This window comes from Aspergillus luchuensis, chromosome 7 (assembly GCF_016861625.1).
Source record: "Aspergillus luchuensis IFO 4308 DNA, chromosome 7, nearly complete sequence".
In the NCBI taxonomy this organism is placed as follows: Eukaryota; Fungi; Ascomycota; class Eurotiomycetes; order Eurotiales; family Aspergillaceae; genus Aspergillus; species Aspergillus luchuensis.
Genome location: NC_054855.1, coordinates 956,702 through 983,134, shown reverse-complemented (window position 1 = coordinate 983,134; position 26,433 = coordinate 956,702). Strand labels below are relative to the sequence as shown.

At 50.8% G+C, this 26,433-nt stretch overlaps 8 protein-coding genes across 8 annotated transcripts; 5 read left to right on the top strand and 3 right to left on the bottom strand.

The window, feature by feature from the left end:
- Positions 1-861: 861 nt before the first annotated feature.
- On the top strand, positions 862-1,333 carry AKAW2_70373A (uncharacterized protein; the record flags this gene model as incomplete). Its single annotated transcript, XM_041682947.1, has 2 exons — positions 862-1,066; positions 1,131-1,333. 2 exons carry the CDS (start codon positions 862-864, stop codon positions 1,331-1,333), a joined length of 408 nt encoding a protein of 135 aa, XP_041547257.1.
- A 380-nt stretch (positions 1,334-1,713) lies between these two features.
- Positions 1,714-2,525, top strand: DPM1 (dolichyl-phosphate beta-D-mannosyltransferase; the record flags this gene model as incomplete). The annotated part of the gene is made up of 2 exons (XM_041682946.1): positions 1,714-1,814; positions 1,892-2,525. 2 exons carry the CDS (start codon positions 1,714-1,716, stop codon positions 2,523-2,525), a joined length of 735 nt encoding a protein of 244 aa, XP_041547256.1.
- A 169-nt stretch (positions 2,526-2,694) lies between these two features.
- AKAW2_70371S (uncharacterized protein) lies at positions 2,695-3,741 on the bottom strand (the record flags this gene model as incomplete). The annotated part of the gene is made up of 2 exons (XM_041682945.1): positions 2,695-3,657; positions 3,712-3,741. The coding sequence occupies 2 exons, from the start codon at positions 3,739-3,741 to the stop codon at positions 2,695-2,697; spliced, it is 993 nt and encodes a 330-aa protein (XP_041547255.1).
- Positions 3,742-4,425: 684 nt separating this feature from the next.
- Positions 4,426-6,739, top strand: AKAW2_70370A (transcription factor TFIIIC subunit TFC6; the record flags this gene model as incomplete). The annotated part of the gene is made up of 2 exons (XM_041682943.1): positions 4,426-5,842; positions 5,892-6,739. The coding sequence occupies 2 exons, from the start codon at positions 4,426-4,428 to the stop codon at positions 6,737-6,739; spliced, it is 2,265 nt and encodes a 754-aa protein (XP_041547254.1).
- A 3,171-nt stretch (positions 6,740-9,910) lies between these two features.
- Positions 9,911-10,834, top strand: AKAW2_70369A (uncharacterized protein; the record flags this gene model as incomplete). Its single annotated transcript, XM_041682942.1, has 1 exon — positions 9,911-10,834. One exon carries the CDS (start codon positions 9,911-9,913, stop codon positions 10,832-10,834), a length of 924 nt encoding a protein of 307 aa, XP_041547253.1.
- Positions 10,835-11,765: 931 nt separating this feature from the next.
- Positions 11,766-14,995, bottom strand: AKAW2_70368S (uncharacterized protein; the record flags this gene model as incomplete). Its single annotated transcript, XM_041682941.1, has 2 exons — positions 11,766-14,683; positions 14,731-14,995. The coding sequence occupies 2 exons, from the start codon at positions 14,993-14,995 to the stop codon at positions 11,766-11,768; spliced, it is 3,183 nt and encodes a 1,060-aa protein (XP_041547252.1).
- A 1,694-nt stretch (positions 14,996-16,689) lies between these two features.
- VPS35 (vacuolar protein sorting-associated protein 35) lies at positions 16,690-19,525 on the top strand (the record flags this gene model as incomplete). The annotated part of the gene is made up of 4 exons (XM_041682940.1): positions 16,690-16,826; positions 16,906-17,543; positions 17,597-18,555; positions 18,605-19,525. The coding sequence occupies 4 exons, from the start codon at positions 16,690-16,692 to the stop codon at positions 19,523-19,525; spliced, it is 2,655 nt and encodes an 884-aa protein (XP_041547251.1).
- Positions 19,526-20,793: 1,268 nt separating this feature from the next.
- NST1 (putative stress response protein Nst1) lies at positions 20,794-24,566 on the bottom strand (the record flags this gene model as incomplete). Its single annotated transcript, XM_041682939.1, has 4 exons — positions 20,794-21,263; positions 21,320-21,430; positions 21,488-23,374; positions 23,444-24,566. The coding sequence occupies 4 exons, from the start codon at positions 24,564-24,566 to the stop codon at positions 20,794-20,796; spliced, it is 3,591 nt and encodes a 1,196-aa protein (XP_041547250.1).
- Positions 24,567-26,433: the final 1,867 nt, after the last annotated feature.

Genomic DNA, 26,433 nt, shown 5'->3' with positions numbered 1-26,433 from the left:
ACGAGAGCGGCTTTTGTTTTCCAACGTGGCCTCTTACAACCACGGCGTCGGCGTTAGACCAAGGAACGATTTTCTTCTCGACTTACGTGCATACGAATGATTGTCTTGCGAAGACTGCTGGTTTATTTTCTGGGTATGAGATCCGGTACTGTTGACAGAGTACGGCGTGCATTCCGTGTATTGAACACCCCTGAAGCTGGGTGGCATTGTCCTTGAGCTATTTTCTGGTTGATTTTGGCTTGCCTATTTGCATTGGCACATTTTCACATTTTTGTCCGACAATAGTTCGGCGGCGTTTTTTGGGTGGGAAACGGTGCCAGGCACTATACACTACGGGCATGACAAGTCATTCGTTTAATTCTATCGAGGCCCGCAACTTCTGGACCTTTCCTTGCTGGCTTTTGTTTTCTATTACCTTGTTATCGGCGGCCATCAATGGGATGGCGTTTGGTATTGTGGCATTTCGACATGTTCTGGCAATATTGTCTGAATTCATTTGCTCTCATGGGCTGAAGCAGCCAAGATAATAAATTCTGGGTTCAAGAGATGCTTTTTGGTCTCGCGGGCGAGCGTAACGAGTGCGTCTATTCAGTGGAACAGGTAAATCCTAAGAACTGGGGCGATGTTTGGTCGATCCATAAGTTGCAAGGTGGATGACCGGTCGGCAACGTCATGGCGATCGCGACATCGACCTCTGCCTACTATATAGGCGAACAGCCACTGAATGATGTTACCTCATACTATCTTTTTTCAAACTACTATCAACTACTTATCTAAGATCTATCTATCTGTCTGCTAGATTGTTATATTTTCCACCACAGATATACCATCAATTATCAAGTTTGCTACCATACCTACATCATGAGCGTCTTCCTCCGTAACCGCCTTTCCCTACGAGCCACACCCTCCTCCATCTCCGCCCGCCAACTAGCACCTCTTCGCAGCGCCTACTACCCCCTGGGACAACGCCTCTACGCTCACAGCTCGTACGGGGGCGAAGGCGACACCGAAGCCCAGCAGCCCAATAATCCGCGGAACCAACCCACGCGAGACATTGAGCACCCAGGTACGCAGCAGTGATGTTATACACCGGTCGCATAGAAGCTGATCATTCAATTCTATTTATTTAGGACCGCCTGCACCGGACACTGGATCCGCGAAGAGCAGCAGCAAGGAGCCATCGAACAAGGCCCATCCGACTTTAGCTGATGGGGATGAGTCGCCGTATGTCGATAAGGATGGGAAGACCTCGGCGGATGCGCCCGAGGATGTGAGACGGCATAATGAGGAGATTGAGAAGAGGGCGGATCGGCCGTCGGAACGGGTTGGTTGAATCTTTCAATTGTTAGTGCGTTTGTGTTTGTGTATGGTTTGTATTTTTATCTTTGATGTGGAATAGATTGTGTGGATGGGGATAAATAGGACTATACAATATGTAATCTACGTTGTGAGAGAAAGAGAGAGAGAGAGGAAGTCCGTGCCCTGTTCTGCTCCGGATAGTACAGTAGTAGTAGTACTCCGTAGTCTAGTCTAGACTGGCCACGTTACGACGAACGCGGATCTCCCGCGGCAATAATAATACGACTAACCTAACTCACCTCTTTTCTCCTGACGACAACAGTTCCAATCTGTCTGTCACCACTCACCCACTCACACACACTCGCTACCCTACCTAACTAAATCCATTCTCTTTTCATTCAACTGTCAAACACAATGGGCGCCGAAAACAAATACTCGGTCATCCTGCCGACCTACAACGAGCGCAGGAACCTCCCTATCATCGTCTGGCTCCTGGAGCGGACCTTTCGCGAGAAGTACACCTCCCACTTCCTTCCCATCCCCCCCCCCTTTCCCTAAGTACAAGACCATACTAACGAAGAAACAATAATAGCAACCTAGACTGGGAAATCATCATCGTCGACGACGGCAGCCCCGACGGCACCCTGGACATCGCCAAACAACTCCAAAAGCACTACGGCGCGAACCACATCCTCCTACACCCCCGAGCAGGCAAACTCGGTCTGGGAACGGCCTACATCCACGGCCTCCAATTCACGACCGGCAACTACGTCATCATCATGGACGCCGACTTCAGCCACCACCCGAAATTCATCCCGGAGATGATCCGCATCCAGAAGCTGGGGGACGCCGACATCGTAACGGGCACACGGTACGCAAGCCGCGATGGCATCAAGGGTGGTGTGTATGGCTGGGATTTGTTCCGCAAGTTTACTTCCCGTACGGCGAATCTGATTGCGGATGTGATGTTGATGCCCGGGGTGAGTGATTTGACGGGCAGTTTTCGGTTGTATAAGAAGAGTGTGTTGGAGAAGGTGATTCATAGTACGCAGAGTAAGGGGTATAGTTTTCAGATGGAGATGATGGTGAGGGCGAAGGCCATGGGGTTCAGGGTTGCTGAGTGTCCGATTACGTTTGTGGATCGGTTGTATGGCGAGAGTAAGTTGGGGGGTAGTGAGATTGTGGAGTATTTGAAGGGAGTGGTGACGCTTTGGTTGAAGGTTTGAAAAACTATTATACTATTGGGTGGTGGTGGGTGGTTTCTTTTATACCCTCTATTTTCTTTTTTCCTATATTCTTTCTAGCTTGAGTGCTCTGTATAGTATTTACTGGGTTCAATGTGGTGTTTGTCTGCTGTCTATCTATATATGACTTATAGGTAGTGGTTGTATGGGGTTAAAGTCTAGCCAAATACCCCCTCACTCTCTCCACCAATTCCTCTTGTCCAACATCCTGCACATTATGACTTGCCCCCTCAATCACCGCACTTCCCTCCGCATCCCATTTCACCTCTCCAGCCCCCTCATCCGTCACCTTCTGCCACCTCTTCATCAACCCCTCCACATCCAACCCAGGCTTCCTATACTCATCCGCCCCCGAGTACAGCGCCATAAGCCTTCCTCCCAACAAACCCCTCTCCCCCACAACCCCAAACGTCTGACGAAGCTTCTCATCCCCCAAATCCGCACTAAACAAATCATCCTGGCTCGGATTCTCAGGACTCTCAGGACTCGCCAAACTCAAGAACCGCCACGCATTGACCGGCGTCTCCGCATCCAATCCCACCAAACTCGTCAAGTTCAACGGCAAGATCGCCCTTGGATCCTCAACCACAGCAGCCTTTGCCAATCCAACCAGCTGTTCGTACGCACCTCGCGCCTCAGCCGTAGTGATGGTGATGTGCATTCCCTCGCGGTCCGAAACGGGCGCTTGCATGATTGCGCCATCGACGGGGGGTCTGGTGAGGTATTGGAGTCCGTTGACAGCGGGGTTGTGTGGAATTGGGTTCGGGGCTGAGAGGTAGTGAAGCACGTCTTGGGAGCCGGTCGAGTGGCCCATTATGACGATCTTGGATTCAGGGCCTTTGAGCTTCCGGATGTAGGTTATACATTGGGCGAGGTCTTCGATGTCGCGGTCGAGACTGTTCACGCCCCAGCCTTGGTAGGAGGTTGTGAGGAGGACGTTGAAGACGCTCCATGTGTTCTTGTTGTTGGGGGTAGTGGTGGAGAGGGCGGAGGCGAGGGTTGGGACGTAGGGGACTGTGAGGAGGCCGTCGGTTAGACCGCCGATGAAGAGGAGGGCGTTGGTACTGGGGGTGCTGTTGGGAGGGGTGAATTCGAAGGCGACGAGGCGGGGGGCCTGGAGTGGTGGTGGTTAGATGGGTATAGATTTGGAGGGATGGAGGGGATGTACGTAGTGGTGGAGGATGCCGGGGTGAGACATGTTGGTTGGTTGGTTGTGCTTGTAGATGCGTTATAGTGTGTGAGTGGAGAAGGGATTGGAGGGTAGTTCCTTGTTAGATAGATGGTAGGTAGAAGGTTGTCAAAGCATTGCTGCTAGCTGCGATGGATTGTGGTTCAAGAGATGCGCAACTACTGCCGGCCCACTGCTTGCATGAGCGGGGTCTTTTAGTGTGGACAGGCTGATACGGAGGTCATTAGATAGTAGCCACATGAGAAACAGGATTGATGAGTAATACTAGCAGCTAGAAGGTATGCTCCTTATATACAGCACGCTATTAATCAATCCAATGCCGACTTATAGTCCTATAAGATTCATCTTATAATCTGACTGAATGATGCTGGTATCACATTAGTGGGGCGTAATGCGTATTTACAGGTACCGCCAAGCCCACTTGCCCGGAACAGGAAAACAGCATAGCTCCATCCATCATTCTTCATTTCACTTATCGTTCTTTTTCTTGAATCTCCCCCGCTAATCCATGCTTCAGTCTCTCAATCGCAAAGTTATAATCCGTCTACAGCATGCCCGATAGCTAGCGCAGCGATTGCCCGCCAGCAGCCAACAAATCAACCCGCCTACCGCAGCTCATGCGCAATGCGACGAACATCTATTCTGACCCTCTAGGAAATCGCATTTAGTACTCCGCACTCTGCCCAATTCACAATGCCTCGTCCCCGCAGATCCAATCGCGCCTCTAGCGCCAGGACAAAATATGTCCATGACCCTTTCGAAGCGGCCGGTCTTAGCGACGAAGGAGAGGGTCCCTCCACCTCCGAAACTCCGCAGCGCAAAAAGGGCAAGGGAAAGGCGAAACAAGCTGTCGCGGATGAGGGTTCCTCGGACGAAGACTTTGCCATGGACGATGCCAACGGAGCTGATGACGACGACGATGATGATGATGAGTATAATGACAATGACGTGGAAATGGTCCTTGAGAATGAAGATGAAGATGCAGAGGAAGACGACGATGCGTCGGCCTCAGAAGTTGACGGGGGCAGTCGTCGTCAGCGGAAGAAGCCCGCTGCTGCCGCTACGCCAAAGCCCAGCAGCAGTGTTAAGAAACGCCGTCCGGATGGGAGTCTTGCTGTTCCCGGGGAGGAGACGCATTCGCGCGGATCGTGGAACCCCCTTGAGCATGTTGGAAAGGCGGTTCATCTGCGCGTTACATTCGGCACGGATGAGAGGGATATACTTTCTATTATAAGTGCGCGGGATCGCTGGTATAAGGGGGTCGACTCTACGTTTCCGACGCGCGAGACTTTGAACGAGTCGCATGATTTGCCGGATTATGGATATGGGAATTCATTCGGCTTGGAGGCCGAGGACATGAAACGGGAAAGCTCCCGTGCGTGGGACTGGTACTATAGTAAGGATGTGGGTGCACCGTTTAGGAAGAGGCAGCGCATACAGAAGCTCAAGGAGAATGACGCTCGCTCGGTCTACTTTCCTCGTTCCAGGGGACCACATACCGTGCTCGCTGGCCCGGTCAATAACCAGAAGGTCTTTTCCCTAGCCCAGCATGATGTGCTTGATTTCGGCGAGGCATGGGATGATGATGCTTCTACAGCTCAGAAACAGGGGAAGCAAGCTAAGACAAAACAGTCTGAGCGAAAGAAAAAGAAGCGAGAGGGTTGGCTCCTTAATTTAGGGAACAAAGTCCAGTGTTTGGCTTGGGTGCCAAATCAAACTGGCCTCACGCAGTATCTGTCTGTCGTGGCTCCAATCCTACCAGACCAAAAAGAGCAGTATCCAGATCCGTACAAAGACCAGGCGGCTCCAGCATTCAGACCCTCAGCGCCTTATCCGTCTGCCCTGCAGCTTTGGGAGTTCAAGGCCGAAGAAGCCGCGTCATTGACCAAGACAACCGATATGACCTCCAAGCCGCGATTACGCCTCGCGCTGTGTACCGACTGGGGAGATCTGAGGCGAATGGCCTGGTGCCCAATGCCTCGAGCCCCGCGGAACGAAGACGACAAAGACGCACAGAAGAACGTCGGCCTACTGGCAGGCATATGGGGAGACGGCCGGGTGAGGGTCATCGACGTCAAACTGAGTCGTGACCCTAACCAGACTGAATACTGTACGTCCAACTACCAAAGCAAAGCCCAAGGCGCAAACTAACTGTTCAGACAAACTGCAAACCCCCGTCTTCGAAGCAAAACCACATTCGACCGTATGCACCTCTGTAACTTGGCTCTCTCCCAGCGACATCGCCGTAGGCTGTGCCAACGGATTCGTCGCCATCTGGAGCATCGTCTCATCGCCATCCTCCCCCTCCAATCCCATCCCGTACTTCTACCAGCAACTCCACTCGACGTGGATCCTCAACCTCGCCTCCGCCTACCCAACCCATCCCTATCTCATCAGCACCACCTCCATGGACGGCGAAAGCCGACTCACCTCCATCATCGACCCCCAAAAAGACAGCGTCAGCGCAAACCGCATGCGCGTAGGCACCGCTCACCTCACCTACTCCCCGCTCCTGCACTCCTTCGTCTCGGGCGACGAAAACGACTTTCTGCGCCTCCTCGCCATCCGCCGCTTCTTCACCTCCACCGCCGTGGCTCGTCTCCCGAGCATGGTCTCCGCCCTCGGACCCTGCAGCTTCTGGCACCCAAGCCTCCTCGTCGGCTGCACCGGCGGCACCGTGCAAGCCACGAATCCTCTCCGACGAATGATGCACGCCAAGGAGAAACAATGGCAGCAGACCTGGTTCCAGCATGAGTGGGCGCGTGGCTCAGGCACAGGCACAGGCACTAGTCGGTTTCACGACGGCTACCGCGCCGAACACACCAGCTTGCTGCGTAATCTGGTCGGTGACCCGAGACTGATTAACGGGACGGCGGTGATTACGATTTTTGATGAAGAAACCCACGTCACTGCGCTCTCGTGGAACCCGAATCGCGTGTGCGCCGGGTGGGCTGCGGCGGGGATGGGATGTGGCCTGGTTCGGGTTGAGGATTTGGCATTGTCGTGAGGTTTAGAGAAATCGGTATGGTCTGATTGTAGAGACGAAGAACATATCGGTCATAATCGAAGGACCAAAAAAATAACTGTTCGACCGCTAAATGTATTACGTAGACTCTTATGTCTGAGGAGTATCATACATGCATGCAGGGTCCGTCGATCAGCCAGCAGCATCTTGAAGCCCTGCCTGAGGCTCGTAGGGCAGCATGTGCGCCTCTCAGTAACTACTGATACTACTCTCTTAAGGCATGTATAGTATGACGTTTAAATGCAAGACCAGGCACATATACCTAAGGTATATGTAGTATGTTATGCCGTGGAGAATGCCAATACTGTTAGTATAGCATAAGATGATGTAACTAACCCCAACCATACGGAAAACACCGAAACTCATCGAACAAACCCCACCAGGACTAACTAAAGACACATGCGTAGGCATATCACAACGACCGGTATATTGCAATCACACAATAATCCTACTAGCTAGCTAGCTACTATACGCTCTTAATATGTTCCTAGCTTGGACCATAACTGAAATGCCTAAAAATTATAGGGGGCAAAGTAAGTAAAGTACCATGCCACATAAAATCTCCATCTGATGGTACCAGCTACACGCCAATCTGGTGAGTAATTGCAGATGATGACGTCTCATCTACAATGTATCATTAGTAGCATTGACTCCCAAATCTTATCTTTCTCGACGAACAACAGGGTGTACGTATCACCCATTCAAATATTCTCCTGGAGATTACTTACTTACGTTCCGGAATCTTCTGGATGGATTGCGTCATCTCGGTTCATGTTTGATATTGCTACTATAGTTCAATAGTTCCTGAGGGGAGGAGGGGGAGGGTTCATGTACGGGGATTGATGGCGTAATCTTTCATTGTTCTTTCTCTATGTATTACTCTGCGGTGCGAGTCAGGAGGATGGGATGTTTAGGAAGTATAGGTATAGCGTAAGGTAAGCTTGAGTGATGGGATGTTAGTTAGGTTCTAGGTGGGTATGCTTTCTTTAATGTAGACATCTCTGGGGTTATCCCTGTAGGTGTGGGTGAGAGGAAAGTTAGTAGTACTATCTAGTTTGGATTTAGTTCGTGATGTTGTAGTATTACTATAGTTTACTCTTTGCGTTGGTTAGGGTATATATTGCTTTGCTTTCTCTGGCTGTGAAGTAGTTCTGGAATGATTTGACCAGATTTTTATCCTACTGATATGTGACTTACCTTTGAAACTCACTAAAATGGCTGCTTTTTCTCATATAGTATCTAGAAGAAGCAATCATACGATCTACAAATATATATCTATACTACCTACGACGGAGTAAAATCCCTCAAGGCATATCGGAGTATATCTACTTGCAACGCCGCGGCCGGAGATATTATTACGCGGCCCACCGTGCATGAGATAACCGCTGGCCACGAACCAACATCATGTTCCCCCATGGCTGTGGCTTTTTTAGCCGCTAACTCGGTCACACCGCAGCCAGATGCGTTGAGCTGTTCCTTGGGATCGACACGGGGGACCGTGGGCGCTTGCATGGTTGATCACCGAACCTCGAGAGGGTGCGTGCTAAATAAAGGGATTTTATTGGGTTGAGCAGTGAGCCACTAAGATACGATATACTTAGTAACACCTGAATGGCTGGAACTCATGGCGCGAGTGAATTTGGATGGATAGCTGTAGATATGGATAGAATCCATGAACAGAATCCCGAATCCCACTACCAGATACTTACCATGGTAGGAGCAGCACTTACCTATACAGGTAAATAGACAACGGCTCGACGCGTAACACCCCAGATATCATTGTGTCCGTCGTAGAGTGTATGCTTCTCCCCTATGCATCCGGAGGTGCCGTAGGAGATGCAGGCAACTTCGAAACCTGAGTTGGCATCTAGATCTGAGAGAACACGGGGAAGGAGATCCCGAGGACCCTGCCTGAGCTGGGGCTGTGATGCGCTGTGATGTGATGTGATATGATATGCCCATGGCAAAATGCTGATCCTGCTTTATTAGCTATCCCTGTTGCGGTGCCATGCCTAAAAGGGAGTAAAGATGAGGGAGGAAAAGGTATGATGCCTCTTTAGCGTTTGGTCATTATCGTTACTGTTATTCTGTACCACACATTCTGTGTTTCTGCTGTCGAGATAAGGTGTAAACGGGGGATAAGTGGCGCTCACACCGCCGCCGTGTTAATGCTCCGGTAAGCTCTGCTGGAGGTTAGAAATTCGGAGCATGACGTAGACGTGATGGGGATCTACGGTCCAGACTTTAGACATTGTCTGATCCAAGCAGGATGTAGTGAGTACGTCGTAACAAGGGCAATGAGACAGTCTGAGATGAACCTGGACTGGGCTGTGAGGGGATCAGCGAGGATGTAGATTAGAGAAAAGTGGATCCTCTCCCCAGCCACTTTGGATTTGACAGCAAAAGAGGGCCCGGTCAGGTCACGGGATTTCCAGCTTTAATTAGCACGTTTAGTGCCATTTTCTTATTTTTTGGCGCGACATTTAGTATATTTAGTAAGAAAAATAAAAAGTAGTTTTTTCCTTTCATTATCTTCATCCATTGGCCATCTAAATCATGCTGCCTGTCGAAGATATAATTGGCACAAAAGAAATCAATTAACTCACAGGGTCTTTGCCGCTGGGAAAACGGCGATCCGTTGTTCTAGTGCCCTTCTGCCCACCAGAAACCAACGTGGCTGGCAGAAACAGACTCCATCCATCCCATCCCAGCCTCCTTTGACAGTATCATGATGCGCCAGCCTGCACCTTTTTTTTTTCTCCCCGACGATGGGGCTTCGTGCCGTGTATGATGGCATATACATCTGCCGCACCCGTGTAGATCTTGCTTGCTTGTCACTGATTTTCTTAATTTATTTTTTCTAGGCGCCAATTTTTATTGTGTTCATAGCCTGGTTGGTCGGTGTGTGTGTGTGCTGTGTTGCTGGTGAATCCAAATCATAAATTGAGCCCTTGTCTCGTCGGTTGTTACTATTGCTCCAGTTTCAAATCACTCGGTCTAATCAAAAGACTCTTATACTAAGAATTCTAATCTTCTTATAATCCTTGTTTTTCCTGATAGACTACTTCGTTTCTCTGCTTCTGTGTTATATCTGTCCTGGTCTTCCCTTACATTCAGCATCTACAGACCTTTCCATATTGCACCGGCAGCACCATGCATACTGCTGCTCTCTTCCTTGCTCTCTCCCTCTCTGCCCATGCGGTGCCTGTCCTCAATGCTCGTGGAAATGACACCGTCGAGCGTAGAGAAGAAGGTCCCTACAAAGTCGTGAATGTTGCGGGTCCTACTACTCCCGTTGTTGAGACCATCACTGCGACTAACCCTCCGGCGCCGCCTACCACTATCACCGTTACTGAGTTCCCCTCGTCCACACCAGCTTCCGTGCCTGGCGCTTCTCCCTCACCTTGGAATGCCGGGCCTAACGTGGGTGGTGCTCCGCTGGGTCGCCGCGACACCAACAGCAGCGCAAGTGCACTGAGCCGTCGTGCGATGTTTGAGGAGGATGCCCCTACCAACAGCACTGCCAGCCGACGTGGACTCCTCGACGATGCTACCAACAGCACCCTGAGCCGACGTGCGATGTTTGAGGAGGATGCCCCAACTAACAGTACCGCGAGCCGACGTGGAATCCTCGATGATGCTAGTAACAGCACCCTGAGCCGACGTGCGATGTTTGAGGATACCCCGACCAACAGCACCCTGAGCCGACGTGCGATGTTTGAGGAGGATGCTCCTACCAACAGCACCGAAAAGCATGCAATGGCCGCTCGCAGTAACACCACTTCCGAAGTTTTGGCTCGTAGCCTGAACGAGACAGCTGTGCAGACTCGGGAGCTTAAGGATGCCCTTGTTTCCGAGCATCACAATGCCAGCGATGTTAGTGGCAAGTTCGGGGTTGTGGCCAGGGACACTCAGAAATCCGAGAACGCCACTGATATTGGCAGCAAGGTCCCAATTCGCGCCCGGAATGATACAGTTTTGCAGGCACGGGCATTCAATGACACCCCCTCTGACACCGCCATCATGTCTTCCAGGCCTCACGCCAGGGGCCTGAACCACACAGACTCTCAGGCGTAGTCATCATCTTCAGGGGTCAATGTGTCGCTTACCCAGGTGCCTGCCATATCGTTCTGGAGGTTGAAGAATTGGGTTGCCAACGACTGGTATGAGACACGTTTCATGAATTTGATGGATAATGAGCATGTGGTTTTTTTCCACGATTTCGGTTTTTGCATTGTCACGACGAGTCATGACTGCTCATGGTGGGGGGTGGGGATATGGTCATGATAGCATGCATCTAAAGGGGCGTTTTGATTTTTCCTTTTTATCCCTTCCTTTCATTGCTTTTTTCTTTTTCTTTATTCTTTTTCTTCTTATAGTTCTCTGGCGGTTTTATGCTCTCTTGTGGGAAAGGCTTTTCTTGATTTAGATAAGAGGTAGCGATTGCTTTCGTTGCGATTTCGGGTTCATACTAGGTCTAGATTGTCGTTGGGTTATTTTAGGTACAGGATAGATTGCTATAAAAATAGGAATGGCTGATTGATATACGAAGAAGCATTTGATTTAACTACTAACTAGAGGACAACAAACGGACTGACTAAACCGGCCGCAGTTAATAACTAACTAGTTACTTGTTTGTGATGGCAAGCAGTGTTCAGAGACATGACCGGATTGCAGCATATCGTTGTATTGAGTTGAATTACTAATATGTTGATTAGGGCTTAATTCTTTCATATTTTTCTTTTCTTCATTTGTTTCCGCTTCTACTTGATATTCTAGTGTAGATGTTTCAAAAGGAACAGATTTAACTAAGTAATTTTTACTCGGCAGTGAGATCGAAATCTACATTATAACAACATTTTCTTGGGCCCTTTATATATTTATATCTATTGCCATCCTTGGATGGAAAGGTGGAGGAGAGATAAAAGCGGACACTTTTGGCGTAGGTACATGATTTTAGACCACGAGCTTCAGACGGGTGACTATATCTCAAAGTCAGGCATTACATCTATTCAACCGCGCCAGCCTCAACGAGCAATTCCACCATTCTAGTGAACTCCCTCGATCGGGCAAACTTCAAAGCTGTGCCTGTGGTACCGCCTAGCTCACACTGCTGATTCAGGTCTATCCTTCCAGAATCCAGTAACAGCTTGACCATGGCCTCGTCATTTTGTATGACCGCCACAACCAGTGGTGTTTTGCTTTCCAAGGATGATGGGATCGTCTCTACCGCCTCCATATCAAGCAGTAGCTTCACCATATTATATCTTCTATGGTACACTGCCATTGCGAGCGCGTTGTAACCCCTCCAGAATCCATTCACATCGATACCTTCGGTATGAACAAGCATTTCGACCATCTCGTCGCTTGAGGATTCCAATGCGTAGATCAACGGTGTAACTCCTCTGCATTTGTCGCGGACATCAACTTTGCCACTATCAAGCAAGCATCGCACGCTTGCTACATGATTTGAGCGTATGGCGTGGAACAACGGAGTATCACCCAAACCAAGATTGTCCTTCATATTCCAGTCTAGTTTTCCACAGTCAAGCAGGAGATTTAGGACCTCGACATTACGACAGGATGCAGCGACGTGAGAAATCCTTTCTCCCAAAAGAAACATCGAAGCGTCTTCGATCTCCTCGTTGTGAAGAATTCTCTTAACTACGGAAGTCAGGCCGAGTTTGGCGGCCATCCACAATGTATTGCGGGTTTCAACCAGCCGGAACCAGAGTAAGGCCGGGGAATCAGCCCTGTACCAAGAGTCAAAGACATCGGATTTTGGATCACAGATTCTGGTGAGGATTGGCTCCAGGTTCTGGTCATCTTCCAGTGCTGCAGCCCAGATATGGGAAGACCACTCGTCAGCAGAATATTTGGAGAAGTCTCGATTTTTATCAATCGAAGTTAGATCTTCAGCTGAATTGGTCTGATGAGCCCGTGGCATAAACTTGTCGATATATGTGATGCAGCTGATTGCAAGGACGCCGTGTGCCTCCTTTGGATCGATTGGGCCACGTTCGCTGCAGCGACCAAAGCCTTCTTTCTGCGCCAGGAATTCTCGTGCTGTTTGGTGTAGGAAAAACACCTTCTTATTATTCACTGTCAGAAGTAAACCGCACCAGCTTCGCAACGAGGCCTGAAAGTCTTCATCCGATTCTAGATCCAGCTCATCTGAGTCAAGATCTAGATTAACAGCAATGTTCATCTCCGTCAATGTCAAGGGGCGGGATGCAGCCAGCATAATGCAAAAGGCCTTTCGTGCCATGTCCATGTCCTCAGACTTACTAAGGATCTTGCAATATGAATCGTTGACGTCCTTGGGGAGCTTATCGATGAAAACCTTGTCAATCCCTTTTTGGACTTTTTGAAAGCTATGTGTTTCGAAGTATTCAAAAACAAGATGGACCCAGAGGTATGTCCGGTGCTCCATTTGAAGTAGTCGCTCTTCCAAGTAGCTCTGGATGAAGTCAGAGAGACGCTTCTTTCGAGCCAGGCGCTCAACACGATGCTTGATGACGATGTTCACTTCTTGGCCAATCTTGTCAGATTCATTTTCGCCCGGTATGTAAATATGGGGAGAATGATCAATGAGCTCTTGGAATTCCGATATGACGTTCTCGTACGGTCGGCTGGTCAGGAAGAACCTAGCTCTGGTTCCACCATCGTTTTGAGTGGACTTGATGTTGTCTGTCAGGCCAACTAATTCGGAATCCTTGCATTCATCTAGCGCATCCAACACAAATATTGTTTGTCCCATAGCAGGGTCCTTGATGACCCGGGAAAAGATATCCCAGAGCTTAGTAACCACGTTGACGGTTTCCTGCCCGTTGTCATCGATTACGTTCATTGCAAGCTTGATCAAGTCAGGCTTGTTCGTAAAGATCTGATGCAGCAATGCGCAGATAGCTTGCTTCTGTGTATTCTGGTCTCCATCTTTGAAGAAAAAGTAGCATATCGTGGCGGATGGATTGCACTGGGGCAACACATTGTCGATGAGATGCTTGGCAAGAACAGACTTGCCACAACCAGGATCTGCTGAAACGATCAAAAGCCCTCTATCATTGTCCAGCCACTGGTTAAAATGGGGCTGTTCTAGAAACCATTCGCAGGTGCCCTCGAGTCGATCGTCAACTCGGCTCTTGTACAATTCATAGGAAGAGTCCTCCTCGTTTCTGGCCAGGCGGAAAAGCTGCCTACATTTTTGTTCCTTGTCCGACAATGCTTCCTCATGCATCTGGCGTTGGAGGTTGAGAGCCTCCATATCCACTTCAAGGTGCCGTTGTGCCAATGGAAGAAGCTTTTGCATTGACTCAAAATTGTGGCGAGTACTTTGTTCCACTTCGTTTAGATGCCGTCGGGATACCTCGGTGCTAATGGTGGCAGCATCTTGCTGGACCAACTTTTCGAGATCTTTGATCGAGGAAACCATGCCGTTCCAATCTTTCGGTCGGAAGATGTCACCAGCGGAGTTTCGCTGCCAGCTGCGATGGAAGCGCAGAACGCTCTTGACCTCAAAGTGCAGGATTTCCTCGTACAACTTGACAATGTTGGCATTGAATTGTTCTTTCAGTCCCGTATGATCCGAGCTCCGGCTGGAAGTTGACCACAAAATCCGCTCCAGTTCGACATAATAGCGAATGCGACCGTTGACATACGTAAATCCACTCTTGTTGGCCTGTGCCGCACTCTGGGGGTTCGTCAGCAATGGCAGGACAATGCAGACCCCTGCCCATGCCAACGACGCTTCTGGCGATGCCTTGACCGCTTCTCCAATGAAGTCTTTCACGGACAAAACCCAGCTTGCAGCTTGGGCCAAGCCTTCCTGAACACCCGTCCTTTGATTTTCTGCCTGATGAAGCCCGTGATTGATGATGATGTCCAAGTCTTGTTGGCGGTTGGTTCCATTCTTGCAAGAATTATCATCTTTCCTTGTTAGTATTCAGTACCCAGGAAAAGTAAGAGAAACTCACTAATCTCCTGTCTTTGTTTCGCCAATAATTCTTCATATTCTTCAACCAAGCCTGGATCGAGATTCTTATACGCCTGGTCCCAGAGCGATTCATCACGGGCCGGTGTTTCCTTGCTGAGAGAAGCATCGGTTGCCTTCACAGACCGATCTTGTTGAGCTGGCCGAGGACCAACTGCCCCGTTTGCAACCGCCGTGTTTGCTGGCTGAACATGTTTTTCGTGCGTTGGCTTCTTTCCAAGCAACCTTCTCAATCCCAAACAACCCATCTTGCCCGTGCGTGTGCCGTGGGTGTTGACGGGGGGAAGAGTCTGTCATGTCAAGTTCGATTCTCTCGTCTGCAGCTGAACACGTAGCAGCTGAAAGATACGGCCTAAAGACATGGCCTAAAGACACGGTCTAAGCACCTAGTGAAAGGCGTGATAGGCGCGATAGGCGTGTTTGCTTTTGCTGCTCCACCCCGCGGAAGTCCATCCCCCAATTCGCTACCGAGGGCAGGGATGTACAACCAGTGGTTTTCAGTACCTTTTTGGACGATCGATCTTCCTTTTTATTAACCAAACCTCTCCACTTGCGGAGAAGATACCCAACAACTTGACCGACGGAGTAGACTTCATCCGTACTGAGGGCATCCAATTTGTCGTTGACGCCAGATTAAACCGACGTGATTCATGTGTTCATGTGGACTAGGTATATGGACCGCTCTAAATCGAGGCTCGGCCAAGTGAATAATCGAGCTTCGTATACGAGATTTATTCCTAGAGATGGAAGTCAACAGGCGATATGGTCTCCCTACGCAAGGACGAACTGATGGCAATCCTCTGCGCCAGTGGAAACTGCAATGCTTGTTCGATACCAATGTCTCATAGCACACTACATCCAGTTGACTAGCGGGCTTGAACCTCCGCCATCGAGATTACCCCGCATGAGGATGATCTTTATATGCGCATTAGGATGAACTTCTATATACGCTCCCCACGCGTGGGTATTGTCACCCCATCTGCCTTGGGTTGTTTAAAATCACCTCTGCTGGCACAGTCGGCAGCCTGGTCATGCCATTTGATCTCTCCCAGCTTCAGGTAGTGCGAGAGATAGAGACTAGCGGATACTAGAATCGGAAGACACGATCTGTCCTTACCATGAAGACATCGACTTCACTATCTCAACGATATTCGGAGTATTTCGGGGCTTGTTTTCTTTGGCCAGCCTGCTGCTAGCGAACAATGATTTATACCCTGCTGTGATCGGGAAACGCGAGACGAGGTGTGACGAGTGTAGAGATGGTGGGATCCAGAGGCAGTCCAATGAACTGGACTCTTGTTCAGTATAATATGATCATGTTGTTTGTCATTATTACTCGACGTTAGGGAGTTGAGTGCAGCTTAGGGAAATGGTCCCCTGCAAAGACAGACAACTGAGATGAGGGAACAAGCTGTCAAATGCCTATCCAACAGCCTGTCAGTCACCAGCACGGGATCAAGGCATTCTTCACATATAGGCCTGGCAAGATAAACTGGCACTCAAAAGTATTAGTACAGGTCTCTTCAAAGGGTCGCGCTTGGTGCTCCCGTGGTAAAAGTATATCCTCAATCATTGAGAAGAAAGAAAGTATTTATACCTGGGGAGAGGGAGAATGTGACGTACAGAAATGGGGCGGGGATTACATAACCCATGCCCAGCCCCAGGCCGTAAACTAACTGGCATTCTGATCGCATGTCCGCATTCGCATTCACCTTCCCATCCTCCCACCTTCTCCTGCGCCTGCTGTCCCTTTTATCCTACTCCTGTCTATGGATCAGGAGTTATTTGAATCCCCGCCTGATCTTCTAGCGCATCGTGTCTTTCTGTTGCTCCCATCTACGAATTCCCCTCTCCGCCCCTCCCCCTTTCCGACCAGGTGTTTACCGCCCGATTCAAGCCACTGAGTCCGACACTCCCCTCACATCATCACTTCATATCCGCCATGGCCACCCCGGTAGCGGCCCCCGAAGACCAAAGCCGTCTCCTCGAGGAGGCATTGGGAGTCGTGCGGCAACAGTCGCAGATGATGCGAAAATGTTTGGAAACTCCGGGGAAATTGATGGATGCGTTGAAATGCGGGTAAGCTTGAGCTTCGGAGACTCCAGGCAGCAATGACATTGGGATCGAGATAACTGATGTCTTCTGCCAATTGCTTCAGATCCACCTTGGTATCCGAGCTACGAACCCCTAGCCTTGGTCCGAAACAATACTACGAACTTTACATGGCCGTCTTCGATGCCCTGCGACACCTCTCCGTCTACCTGAAAGAGAACCACCCGGTTAACCATCTAGCGGATTTGTACGAACTCGTTCAATATGCCGGAAATATCATCCCGCGACTCTATCTTATGATTACTGTAGGTACGGTATACATGTCTGTGGAGGATGCGCCGGTCAAAGAGATTATGAAGGACATGATGGAGATGAGTCGAGGCGTGCAGCATCCCATCCGCGGGCTGTTCCTGCGGTACTATCTGTCCGGGCAGGCTAGAGACCACTTGCCCACAGGCTCTGGAGACGGTCCGGAGGGCAACTTGCAGGACTCGATCAGCTTCGTTTTGACAAACTTCGTCGAGATGAACAAGTTGTGGGTGCGACTCCAGCACCAGGGCCCTTCGCGCGAGCGCGAGAAGCGGATGCAGGAGCGCCGGGAACTGGAGCTGCTTGTTGGTAGCAACGTTGTGCGACTCAGCCAGTTGGTGGATCTGGAAGGATACAAATCCGGTATACTACAGGCACTGCTGGAGCAAGTCGTTCAGTGTCGTGATGTTTTGGCGCAGGAGTATCTCCTCGAAGGTAACATGACGCAATTGTCTGTCGAAGGTCTGGCATGCTAACTGAGGGTGCAGTAATCACCAAGGTGTTCCCTGACGAGTTTCACTTGCACACCCTTGATCTCCTGCTATCCGCAATCAGTCGACTCAACCCCCACGTGGACCTGAAGAAGATTGTCATTGGATTGATGGACCGCTTGTCAGCTTATGCAGCTCGTGAGACCGAGTCGTCCGCCGAGCCCGATGCAAGAATCAAGAAGGAAGAGGAGGCTGTCACCAAGCTCCTTGGGAACCTCAAGGTATCTGAGGAGCCCAAGAAGGAAGCGCCGGAAGAAGCAACCCAGGAGAACGGCGTGGAGCAAGCCGCAACAGATAACGCTGAACAGGCTGAAGCTACGACAGAAGGCGAGCCCACCGCCAATGGCGGCGACAAGGCTGGAATTCCAGCCGATGTCAAGCTGTACGACATCTTCTATGAACAAGTGGTTAACCTGATCAAGAGCCGCGGTCTCCCTATTCAAGACACAATGGCGCTTCTGGTTTCGCTTGTCAACCTGGCTCTTAACACCTACCCGGATCGCCTAGAATTTGTGGACCAAATCCTCGACTTTGCGACTAAAGAGACTGCGACGTATGCCGACCACGCCGACCTGCACTCTGCCCCGACACAGCAGAACCTTTTGCACCTCCTTACCGCACCTCTCCGTTCCTACGCCTCCATATTCACGGCGCTTGCCTTGCCCCACTACATCCCACTTCTGACTTCGCAATCCTACACGACCCGGCGAGCTGTCGCAGGCGAAATCGCTCGCAGTCTTCTCAAGAACCGAACTTTCATCACGACTACGGAAAACCTCGACCGCGTGCTGCAAGCCCTCAGGGTTTTGATCAAGGAAGGCACTCAGCAGTCTATAGGCTATCCTGGCATTCAGTCTCAGCGGCGAGGTGAGACTGATGAGACCATCGAGGAACAAGGGTGGCTTGCACGTCTGGTTCATCTAATCCAGGCCAAAGACAATGATACCCAGTTGAAGGTAATGCCTATTCCCAACACGATATGACCACCATTAACGTCCCTTTAAGTTACTCCAAGCAACCCGCAAGGCCTACCTCGACGGTAACGAGCGTATCCGATACACAACACCGGCCCTGGTCACGAGTTCGATCCGTCTGGCACGCAAACTCAAGGCCCGCGAGCACTACGACGACAACTGGCAGTCGCAGTCTTCCGCCCTTTACCGGTTCATGCACCAGTGTGTCAACAACCTCTACCAGCGTGTGAACCCTGGTTGTGCTGATTTGTCCCTGCGTCTGTTTGTGATGTGCGGAGAAGTGGCGGACCAGACGGGCTTCGAAGAGTTCAGTTACGAATTCTTTGCACAAGCCTTTACCATTTACGAGGACTCCATCAGTGACTCTCGTGCTCAGTTCCAAGCCGTCTGCGTCATTGCGGGAGCCCTCCACGGCACCCGCGGGTTCTCCAAGGAGAACTATGATACCCTCATTACCAAGGCCGCTCTGCATGGAAGCAAGCTGCTGAAGAAGCCCGACCAATGTCGCGCTGTATACCTAGCCAGTCACCTGTGGTGGGTTGTCGAGAACCCCCAACGAGGCGAAGAAGACCCCAAGAACGTAAGTCCACCTTCATCTAGTGACATCCCACAGTCAACTTCTAACATCAATCAGCTCTACCGCGACGGCAAGCGCGTCCTCGAGTGCCTCCAACGAGCCCTCCGCGTCGCAGACGCCTGCATGGACACCGCCGTGTCCGTGGAACTCTTCGTCGAGATTCTCAACCGCTACGTCTACTACTTCGACCAACAGAACGAAACCGTCACGATCAAATACCTCAACGGCCTTATCGAACTCATCCACTCCAACCTGCAGACGGACGAAAACGAGCCCAACCCCAGCCTGGAGGGCCCGAAGCGACACTTCCAACGTACACTGGATTACATCCGATCCCGAGATTTCGAAGGCGTAGTCACCGATCCCAGACAGTGAAATTGCATGACCCTCCTCCCGTATGAATGAGCGATGTTACCTACCACTACCACTACCACTACAGCCCATGTATCCCCAGACATCCGTTTTGCCCTGTGTTTTTTCTATTCTTCTTCTTCTTTCTCTTCCAGCCTCGCGCGTGTAAGATTCCCTGTCCGTTCTCTCTCCTCCCCCACTTCTATTTTCTTCTGCTTCATGAACCGATTATCACCCCTACCCTACCCTACCCTATCTTATGTCCGCCCTCAATCCGAGTCGAATATATCAATCAGTGTATTATCATCATCTTCACATCATTATCATACCCTTTTCTTTTCCCTTCACCTTTTCTTATAGTTACTAGGGAGGAAAATTTGATCTCCGATAGAAAGCTCTTGATTTCATTCTACTTATATCATATTATTCTGCTATTCTAATTTACGTCTCTACTGTTATCATGGATAGTATCCTTCCATTTTTCTATCCTAGGATAGCTTCTACTTTAGTACTAACTGGGGAGGAGACTGAAGACACCTAGAAGATGGTGCTTACTAGTTACGTAGTGAGTATTAGGTGAGTAGTTACTTAGTTGGATACTAATACTAGTATAATGCCTACGATACCTTACTATCTAACTAATAAATACTTCATACCTTATCTAGTCGCCTCTACACAAATTCTATAATAACCCCACCGTCCAAAATTGAACGATATGAACTAGAAAAAGAAGGAAGAAGAGAAGGTAGAAGAAGTTTAAGTACGGAATGATCAGGATCAGTCAATCAATTGACCACCTGATAAAGATCCGATTCGCATCATGCAATTGTTTTAACACGGAGTTTCAAACGAACATGAGGTATTTGGGAGCCTTTTGGAATAATGCTCCTTGGGAATCGCTACATAAGGAAGAAAAAAGGGAAAAACAAACAAGAAAATGGTGAGGGTTTCACTTTCAGAACACCCACCTGGATTTCCGGTGGGGAAGCGGTGCAAGAAAAAAACAAACAAGGCAAAAGGAAGAGAACAACGTAACGTACATGACATGATTGATGTCTGTTCAATGTGCGTAGGAAGAGAAGATGGAAAAGGGTAACTAGGAACACGAGGAAGCTCATCAGTGATGTGGTAGGATGGAGGAAGATAGGAATGAGGATGGAAGAGGGTTTGATGACATGATGGACGCTTTCATTCGGTAGAGTAGGAGGAATCGATGGAGAAGGAATAGATGACGGAAAAGGGCAGAAAGTGAGGATGTCATCAATGATTCTCGTGCCATTGCAACTGGAAGCCTAGAACCCCGTAGGAGAAGAAAACTGCCGGAGCACGGATGGTGTCGATGAACCGATCCCGCCGAACGCTGGAAGACTGCTACTGGGAACCGGACTGCCGATTTCCCCGGGGACAATGCTGCCTCTGTGACCTGAGGACGCACTGTTGGTGTCCGGTTCAAACTTGACACATTCGCCCGTTTCGTCGCTCCTGATCGAGAACGATCCGCCTCCGTTCTGCGTGTTGCCTTCTGTGTCGCAGATGTCCAGCATTTCCTTCAACGAGATCGGAGGCTCATTGGCCGGCCGTAGCTGATTTACCTGACGAAGGACAACGTTCACATCATGGTACCCACTGGCTCCCTTGGAAGGGCTCATCATGTTGAGTTGCTTGCAGGCTTGGATGACCAGCAGTCGTATCGTCACGGGCCGAGAGGCATGCGCACGGTGGTGACCGCCGGGGGCAAATGCGTTGTTGGACCAGCCACTTCCTATAAAGGTCGTCAGTTGATGGCACAGAAAGGACTGACGTCGAGGTGAAACTGACCAGGTCCTGTTCCCCATGTGGGAGCGCTGGGGAAAGGAGACGTGCCGAAGGGAATCTGTGTACTCCACGTGTTTCCTACACTCGGGCCAATCGGGAAACCACTATGCTTGGCTGCTATGAAGATGTCAGCTTATGCGACAGCCATGACTACTTGTCAACGGTACTTACCTAGGGGATCTGCGAAGAGGGACGTTCCTGCAAAGCTGGCTCGGGTCGGTCCAGGGAAGGTGCCAGGAGCAGTCGCGCCAGGAAGCGACTGGGAGAGATTCGAAGTAAACGGAACATCACTGTCATCGAGAAGAGCACTGCTGCCCAGATGCGCACTTAGATCATCCACATCGCGCTGCGCTGACCGGTTGTTCTGGTCTTGTTGGGTGCTTGACGGGCGCTTGATAGGGCTAGGCCGGGAGATCGGGAACGCATGCGCATCCAGAGGCGACCGCTCAAACGAGCTGGACGGCTGTCTGGAATGAGCATGAGACAGCCCGCTCGGCTGCGCAGCGAACGCATTGGTTATGGGCTGCTGATGGAATGCTAGACCATGTCCTGGATCGAGCGGAAAGCCACGTCCCGGAGGCATAGGACGAGTTCCGTTCATGCTTGGAAGCACGGGCAGTCCATTTGGCGCAGGAAACCCTCGCAGTTGGTTCATCAGCGGACCCGAATGCGGCGGGTATGAAGGCAACTCATGACCAATCGGCGGACGGGAGACCAGGCCCAAGCCAGGCGGGTTCGATGGCGAGAATCCGGGTGGATGAGAGCGGTTCAACGCACCAAGGGGAGACAGGGGAGTCGAGGGCTGGGGGTGGTGAAGCAACGGCGGTTGTCCATGACCCTGCTTGGACGTAACGCTGGACGCTCCTGACGACTGCGACGGCGCCATCGATCGTGGGGAAATGGATACTTGCGATGGCTCGGTGCTTGCAGGCTGGGACCGCGGAGACGATGTATGGGAGCCCTGTTGAGACGGTTGCCGCGGCCTGGCAGGTGTCGGAGCTTTGGGGACAATAGGAGTGGCGATTTGGTAATGCGGCGACTGCAAGTATGCAGGGAGCGCCTGGGCGTGTTGCAAGCTGGCTGGGATCGGAACCGGTCCTGTATGCGACACTCGTTTCGCTTGGGGATCGCGTTTCTCCTGACCTTCGTTCTCGGTCTTGGGGGCGGCCTCCCGACGTGTCTGCGCATCCTTGACTTGACGTTCTCGCTCATCCTTCGTCTTCTTCTCCCGCAGGTCATTTTGCCGTGCTTCTTCTCGTCGCTTCTTCTCCAGCTCCTTCTGCTCTCGTTGCTTTCTCTCAATCTCGGCCTGTCGCTCTCTTTCTTCGCGTAACCGCTTTTGCTTCTCCGCCTCCTTACGGAGACGCTCCGCTTCTTGGGCTTTGCGTTCTGCTTCTCGCTTCTTCTTTTGTTCCTCGCGCTTCCTCCTTTGCTCTTCCAGCTTCTTCTCCTGTTCAGCCTTGGCCGCAGCTTCCTCGGCCGCCTTCTCCGCCTCCCTTCGCGCCTTCTCTTCCTCCTTGGCCTGCTTTTGGAGCTTCTTCTTATCCTTCCTCTTCTGAGCCTCCCGCGCTTTCTTGGCGTTTCGTTGCTCGTTCCGCGTTTGCTCCTCCATCAGTTCCTCGATCAGTTTCTGCTGACGTTGTTCTGCGACCTTTTCTCGATAGGCTGTCAAGACGCGCTGTTCGAACATTCGGGCCGCAAATATTTGGAACATCCGTCGGCCTTCCTCCATGCGTTGCTCTTCCGTCATGGCGTCCTGCAGAAACGAGTCAGCTTGCACTGCATCACCACCCGGCCAGTTCCCGGAGCTGACCATTTCATCCTCCTCATAATCTTCATCTTCCTGACTATCGTAGTCCTCATCCTCTTCCTCGTCGTAATCGTCGTCATCTAGAGGACCGTGGTTGTGGCCGCCATGGAGGGATTGGTGTGCTGCTGCTATGCCGTACTGGGTATCCTCTTCACGTTGCATTCGGCGCTCAGCTAATTGCTCCATCATGTCGATGAAATGTTTCCCGTCGTTCTTTAACAGATCGTCCGCGACTGTAAGGATGCCATCTGCAAGTGATGCAAAGAGATTAGTATACTAGCTTCCGAGAATTTAGAAAGCCTCGAATCGTCGCCTACCTTTGACAGTTAGACTATTCCCAAAGGCGAAGAAATCTGCGCGGGCTGCACGGGTCTCTTCGTCTTCGTAATCGTCGTCGCTGTACGGCTCGTCATCCTCATCATCTTCATCGTAGTCCTCCTCCAGATCCTCGTCGTCTTCCGGCAACTCATGAATTCGGCCTCGCGAGTGATGAAATTGGCCTTGCGTCCGTGTATGTTGACCGGGTGATCGTAGAGGCGGGTGGTATAAACGCGGAGGCGGGACCATGGGCGGGCCCTTTTCGAACGAGCCTTGGTTGTTGTTGGCGTACTGTTCCAACTCCTCATAGTAGGCGTCGTATAGTACTTCCAATTCCTCCTCGATAGCTGTCCTTTTCCTCCCACATACGGTACAACTGCACGAGTGTTTCTGCTGCTCCTTCATCTTTTTCAAGACCGCATCCTTTTCAACCTTGACGAGCTGGCGTCGCTCCTCCTCCCCAAGCTCAAGCCAGAACGTCTTGATGTTCTCTCGCTCTTCTTGCGTGGAGGTGTTCCAAATGCTGCGGTCCTTACCCGTCTTCAGAAGCGTATGAGGCAGATGCGGCGGTAATGGCGGGGGCAGATGCTGTGACATGGAGACGGAAGGAGTGGACAGTGGTGTCGAACTTTCGTCGCCCATGGTCTGCGAGCCGGCCCGATTCTTCTTTCCTTTCTTCTTCTTGGATTTCCGAGCCGTGGCATTTTGTTGTCCCGATTGCCCGTTTGACAGACTCGGCGGGTGGTCGTCCAGATCATGTGTCGCGTCGTGAATTTCCTCATAGTACGTTTCGCCGTTGGCGCGTTCGTCGAGGTCGTGCTCGTCGGATACATGAGACGCTGGCGCGGTAGGGCTCAGACCGTTCTGCTCAGACATGTCCGCGGAGATGTGGCCGTTTCCGAACTGACGCTCCGCAGCCAAGCGGGCGGCCTGTTTTTGTCTGCGTTTTTGCTTCTTGCGGTTGACCGACACGGGTTTGGAGTCTGATAAGGGAAGTTGGTCGTGGTGGTGGTCGTTGGGCGCATGGGCCTCGCCGTTCGTGGCGTGTGCAGGGATGGATGTCGACGCAGGATCGGACATTGTGGAACCGGGATTCGGCCGGGGCGTTTGCGGCGGAGCCATGGGAGAAGTGAGGACTTAGGAGGCTATGATAGTGATGGATAGGGAGGACGAAGAGGGCGGGCTTCTCAGTCTCCTAGGATGTTCCGACCTAAGCACCATGCTAGGGAAGCGTTCCGGCGGGAAAAAGTCAGCAGGAGGGTACGGCGGAGATAGCCAGGTAAGAGATAGTAGCGAGGGTGTAGACTCAAAGCTCACCGGACAGCGGTCGGGGGACGAAGGCTGAGGAAATTATTGGGGATGGGAGGAAGGGACAAGGGGGAGGCCCAAATCCAGGATGTCTGGTGAATTCACACGAGGCAGGCGAAAATAGAGGCCGCGGGTGGAAAGCAAGCGCCCAGGTGAATTGGGGTGAATCCCAAGGGTCGACAAACGGGGAACGAGGGCGGAGAGGGGTGGAAAGGACCCGGGAACCGCACGACAAGAGGGGAGAGAGAGGGGGGGGAGGATAGCGTTCAATCCCCCAACAATCGGGGGAGATAGGGAACAAGCGGAGAGGAGAAAGAGGATATTGAAAAGGCGAGACGGATGACAGCGAGTGAATGCAGTAAACCGGAGATGGGAGGAGGGGATTCGGCGACACAGGCGCAGACACAGCGAAGATGATGGGGTTTGGATGGTGGACCTTGACGCCGGGCGTTGGGCTCTGGATGGTTGCCGTGCCGCTGGCCGCAACTGGATTAGCCGCCGCAAGCGAGGTTGCTCGCCTCAGTTCTCAGGCTGAATCTACTTATTCTGCCTACATACAGAGTATAAGGTCAACTGTGTCTTTTCTACATACATTCTCTATATATCACATCTTTTTGGAGAAATTACCACCAACCAAAATAACCTGGACTTTCCATCCCCTCTATAATAAATATAAAGTTCACACTTGTCAATCTGCCCACCATAGAGATCTATGCAATCAAGCGCCCAACTTCAAGATCACCTGCCTAGTCTTTAAGCGCCCTTTTTGCCAGCCACCCAACCAGTCAGACAGCCAAAACCGAACATGTATTATATCTAAACTACTAAGCTTTAAATCCGACAGGTAATTCGTAGCGTTCTCCAACCTCCCACTGCGTACTACTAACGATACCTGCCTCGGACTACCGTCGGAACTTAACCTCTGATATGACCGGGGTTTGGACTATTATAGCGTTCCCTCATCTTCCTTCTTCCCAACTCTCCTGCGGGGTCATCAAAAAGAGGGGGTTTTAAATCTCATGATCGGCGCGCGCGCATTCCATCCTACCTGACATAATCTGATGCTGTCAGCCCATCCGGAGTGGATTACACAGGTATCCCTGAATTGGGGTAAAATATGTTGATCGATTGAACATGCTTGTTTGTCTTGAAAGTGACATGCCCATATGGGCAGGTGACTACGTAGTTTTGGTAATTAACAGGTGTTCGTTTGGTTTTAGCATAGTTAGCATGGATGTCTCAGTGCGGAGTAATCTCCCCACTGACCGCCGGTGTCTCTAGTACTGTTGGGTTAGCTTGGCATAAGATGGAAATCACACAATTGTGGGCATTGTTATTGCTGATGGCAAGGGTTCTCTTGCGTGTCGTTAGTTCCTTTTGAAGGGCAGTGTTTATTCTTGAAATTGTTAGGGATGTAGTGTATCGCTAGGCAGTCTGAATGTGAGGGGAACTAACCGTGTGAAATTCAAAAGTGTGATAGGTGCTATAGCCACTCACTGTAGGTTTAAACTGCTGAACTCAAACATTCGTAACTACGACTATCTATAAATGCTTTGAGACATACGAATCACCTTATGTGAAACACTTACTAGGCAGAAGTATCTGAGTCTATTGCAAAAGTCTGTTCGTATTGGACGTTCGGCTACAGAGTAGCGATCGAATCATAACCCAAAGTCAGAAA